This window comes from Otolemur garnettii, unplaced genomic scaffold (assembly GCF_000181295.1).
Source record: "Otolemur garnettii isolate 467f Iridium unplaced genomic scaffold, OtoGar3 scaffold00233, whole genome shotgun sequence".
Lineage (NCBI taxonomy): Eukaryota > Metazoa > Chordata > Mammalia > Primates > Galagidae > Otolemur > Otolemur garnettii.
In genome coordinates this window covers 62,091-66,683 of record NW_003852628.1, presented here as the reverse complement: position 1 = coordinate 66,683, position 4,593 = coordinate 62,091, and the positions used below count along the sequence as shown (strand labels likewise).

The following is a 4,593-nucleotide window of genomic DNA, read 5'->3' as shown; positions in this document are numbered from 1 at the left end:
GCTATTTTTTTTTTTTTTTTGGTTGCAGCCATCATTGTTGTTTGGCAGGCCCAGGCTGGATTCGAACCCGCCAGGTCAGGTGTATGTGGTTGGTGCCTTAGCCGCTTGAGCCACAGGCGCCGAGCCAAGTCCCTGTGCTCTTAACCATTTATTACCCGTTGTTAGGTTTTGGGCAAATCACTTCCCTTCTCTGGGCCTCAGTTTTCTTATTTCCAGAAGTGGGATGATGATGGTCCCTGCCTTAGAGGGCTTATGGGAGGATGGAGTGAGGTTGGGCCTAGCTGAGGGCATGCACGTTCTATGAGAGCTGAGAGCACCAGCCTCTATGGGCCCCTCTTCAGTTGCTGTATCTTTCAGGGAGTAGGAGCAGGTAGCAGGGCCTGGATAAGCCTGAGCACGGTGCAAGATCAGAGAGCCTGACAGGCCCTGGCTGGGAGCTGATTATGTGAATGAAAGGAGGAAGAAAGGATCAATGAATAGGAATGAAGAAAGTTTATAAGCATTAATGAGTGCTTGGGAGCAAAGGAGTTAGCCCAGGGAGCAGTACAGTACATGGAGTATGACCACATTTTATGTGACTTTGTATTATGTTCATTCAAAGAACATGTGACAAAAAGTGCTAATAAGGCCAGGCATGGTGGCTCACGCCTGTAATCCCAGCACTTGGGAGGCCAAGGCGGGTAGATTACCCTGAGCTCACAGGTTTGAGACCAGTCTGAGCAAGAGCAAGACCCTGTCTCGAAAAAAAGCTAGCCATTGTGGTAGGTGCCTGTAGTCTCAGCTACTTGGGTGGCTGAGGCAAGAGAATCACTTGAGCCCAAGAGTTGGAGGTTGCTGTGAGGTGTGACTTTACGGCACTCTACAGAGGGTGACAAAATGAGACTCTGTCCTCCACCCCCCAAAAGTGCTAATAAGCCTTTATTAAAGGTGAATGTTGCAGTAACCCTAACCACTCTCAACCTTAACTAAAATTTTGAGAAGTACATCATTTCAAAGCCAAATGTCCAAGCAGTACTGGATCTGTGTTTATGTTACTATCTTGGGGTGGCACTCTTTAGCTGAGAAACACTCCCTGCTTCCCTGTCTCAGGCTCACCTTTGAATTTTGCCTTCAGCCAGCTCCCTGCTCTGCTACTTAATATTTGTGTGTGGAGCCAGATACAGGAGCACAAATAGGGCGGATAATCCCACCTACTTCATAGGGTTGTTAAGAGGATTAACCAAGGTACCCTATGGTGAGTGCTCAGAATAGTACTTGGCACATAGTGATGTGTTCCTGCTTGTGATTGTTACTCAGGGAAGATGTGCACTCCTTGCACAAAACATGACTGCTGTATAATGTGATCTATTTTAAATTCGAATCTGAGTTGGGCGTGGTGGCTCACACCTGTAATCCTAGCACTCTGGGAGGCCGAGGCAGGTGGATTGCTTGAGCTAGGGAGTTTGAGATCAGCCTAAGCAAGAGCGAGACCCTGTCTCTACTAAAGTAGAAAAATTAGTGGGGCATTTTGGCACCCTTAGTCTCAGTTACTTGGGAAACTGAGGCAGGAGGATCGCTTGAGCCCAGGAGTTTGAGGTTGCTGTGAGGTATGATGATGCCATGGCACTCAACTCCAGGGCAACAAAGTGAGACTATCTCAAAAAAAAAAAGAAATCACTTCTGAAGAAAGGGTTTTGCAGTAAAGAAAGGGTTTGGAAACCCCTGTGCTTGACAGCGGCTTCTGTGTAATACCCCTGTTCTCAGAGTGCTTGCCCAGGACTTCAGTGGTCCACAGCACTCCCTCTAAGGCATGGGTGTGAGGATCATCCCCCTTTTCAGGTGGAGCAAAGAGGGTTGTAACTTGTCCTGGGACAATTACAAACTCTGTCCTGTCTTCAACTTAGCAGGTAGGGTCCCCTTTACCCAGAGTGGTTCCCTTTGACACTTAGGCGGGCATCCCCAGAGGTTGTTTGAAAAACAGATTTGACTGTTATAGCAAATTAGAATATTTCCTTTCTAACTCAGCAGTTGTGAATAGTGGCCTATACTTTTATTTGGTTTATAATGATGATTTAAAAAGTAAATGAATTAGTTGAAAACACTTAAATTTATCAAGGAGTTTCTCATTATAAGAAAGCAAGAAAAAGGCTCTATTTCTGCTTTCTTTTGAAAAACTGGATGATCTGGCCTTCCTGAGCAGCAGTCACTTGGTCTGAATATCAGCCTTGCTCCTGAGATAGGCCACCCACTGGGTCATGGGTCTTTGGCATCTGCTTTGTCCCCATGAGCATCCGCATTTGGCCTTTTCTGCTGTAGTCCAGCTCCCTTATACAGACAGGGAAATGGAAGCCCTGGTGGCAGGGGGCTTGCCCTGGTGGCAAGGGGCTCACCCTGGGTCACATACAGGGTTGTCTGACCCCTGCACTGCCCACCCTGCTCACCACTCCCTCCTCTCTTGTAGGTGTGCTGATGTATCGGGACTACCCCCTGGAGCTATTCATGGCACAATGCTATGGCAATGTAAATGACCAGGGCAAGGGGCGCCAGATGCCTGTCCACTATGGTTGCAAGGAACGCCACTTTGTCACCATCTCCTCTCCACTGGCCACGCAGATCCCTCAGGGTGAGGACACATGCCCCAGGCCTTGTTATGCCAGCCAACATCACACCCCTGTTCAAGCCATCCCTTCTGGATAGGCTTCCAGGTTGGCGCCACCATCAGAGCCATATTCTTTACTCTGGACTTTCTTTTTTTTTTTTTTTTTTTTTTTTCGAGACAGAGCCTCAAGCTGTCCCCCTGGGTAGAGTGCCGTGGCATTACAGCTCACAGCAACCTCCAACTCCTGCGAGTCTCTTGCCTCCGCCTCCCAAGTAGCTGGGACCACAGGCGCCCGCCACAACGCCCGGCTATTTTTTGGTTGCAGCCGTCATTGTTGTTTGGCGGGCCCGGGCTGGGGATTCGAACCCACCACCTTAGGTGTACGTGGCTGGCGCCTTAGCCGGTTGAGCTATAGGCGCCGAGCCTTACTCTGGACTTTCAATATACCTCTTGTTTGGGACGCTAAAAGGAGCACTCTGTTGGTGTCTCCACCCTGTTAGCACCTTTGGGCTGCATGACGATACTCTGAATTTCTCAAACTATGCCCACCCTGTTTTTCTGTTCACAAACATATCCAGTGTGTTCCAGGCCCTATGCTGATGCTTCTGTTTCATTGTCAATAGGATGCTTGCCATGACTGTGGGGGTAAATGTTACTATATACTCTTCTTATTTTATTTTAAAGAGCCAGAAATTGAGGCTGGGCATGGTGACTCACACATGTAATCCTAGCACTCTGGGAGGCCAAGGTGGGTGAATTGTTTGAGCTCAGGAGTTTGAGACCAGCCTGAGCAAGAATGAGACCCCATCTCTACTAAAAATAGAAAAAAACAGCAGCTGCAGGCACCTGTAGCTACGTGGGAGGCTGAGGCAAGAGGATCACTTGAGCCCAAGAGTTTGAGCTTGCTGTGAGCTATGATGCTACAGCACTCTAGCAGAATGTGACTCTATCTCAAAACAAAACAAAAAGCCAGAAATTAAAATCTAAGTGGGAAGGTACTTGGTATAGGCCAGGTAGCAGGGAGGGAGAGGAGCAGGAACTCAAACTATAGATGTGTCACTCCAGAGCCCAGGTCCTGGGCCCTAACCCTTATTTTCCTCTGTCCTCAGAGTCAAGCAAACTCCTCCAAAGCTTACTGTGGGTGCCTCCAAACCCCTTCTTTTAAAAGGGACTTGTTTGGGAACCAGACCCACCAGGTGCCAGGCCTGTGCCCATCTACTGTGGAGACTAAGCCATCTCCCCCAAACCTCCCACATCACACTGTGTTGGCCCAGTCTAGTTGAGGGTCAGTGCAGGCTCTGGCTTTTTCTGCCTCAGGACAGCCGAGATGCATGTGTCTCAGTCTCTGTAGGCCTAAGCAGTGTGCCTGGTCTGCACCAGCAGCAGGCCCCACCTTTATCGTAGTGTTCTGTTTGGAATAAGGAACAATTCAGGCCTTTTAGGTGGGAAGTAGGCAGGGACGCTTTCTCAGAGGAGGGGTGTGTGAGCTAAAGGGTTACCATAAGGGCTGGACCTGGCCCCAGCTTTCTTTTTGGGTGCCCACTAAGTGACTCATTCAGCAATTGTACAGAGGCCCCACAATGTGCTGGGCTCTGCTCTTGGTGCAGTGAACAAAAAAGACAAACCTCAGTCCTCTGGTGCTGCCATTGTTGGGGGGACAGACAGTAGATAAGATGAAGTGATACCTAGAGTATGTCAGGGCCAGCTAGTCCTGTAGGGAACAGCCAAGCCAAGGAGGGGATGGTGTGTGATATGGCTGGGGAGGGAAAGCATCATTGGAAGGTGACACTGAAGCATTGGCCAGAGGAGGCAAGGGAGGGAGCCACATGGCTATCTTGAGGCAGGTGTGTGCTCCATGTGTTTGAGGAGCAGGGAGGGGCCTGTGGGGCAGGTGTGGAGGATGCAGATAGGGAGGGTGGTTGAAGGTAAAGTTCAAGAGGTAGCTGTTGCAGATTATGCAGATTGGGTGGGGCCTTGTGGCCTTTGCCTTTTGCAGGGACTTTTTTTTTTTTTTT

At 49.3% G+C, this 4,593-nt stretch overlaps 1 protein-coding gene across 3 annotated transcripts in view; it reads left to right on the top strand.

Annotated features, from left to right (window-relative positions):
- The window catches only part of BCKDHA (branched chain keto acid dehydrogenase E1, alpha polypeptide), a 35,525-nt gene that overhangs the window by 21,243 nt on the left and 9,689 nt on the right, over positions 1-4,593 (top strand). For all 3 annotated transcript variants that reach the window (XM_023508254.1, XM_012812941.2, XM_003802077.3), the window contains exon 5: positions 2,441-2,602. In XM_023508254.1, coding sequence (XP_023364022.1) covers positions 2,441-2,602 — 162 coding nt within the window. The remainder of the gene's footprint in view (positions 1-2,440; positions 2,603-4,593) is intronic.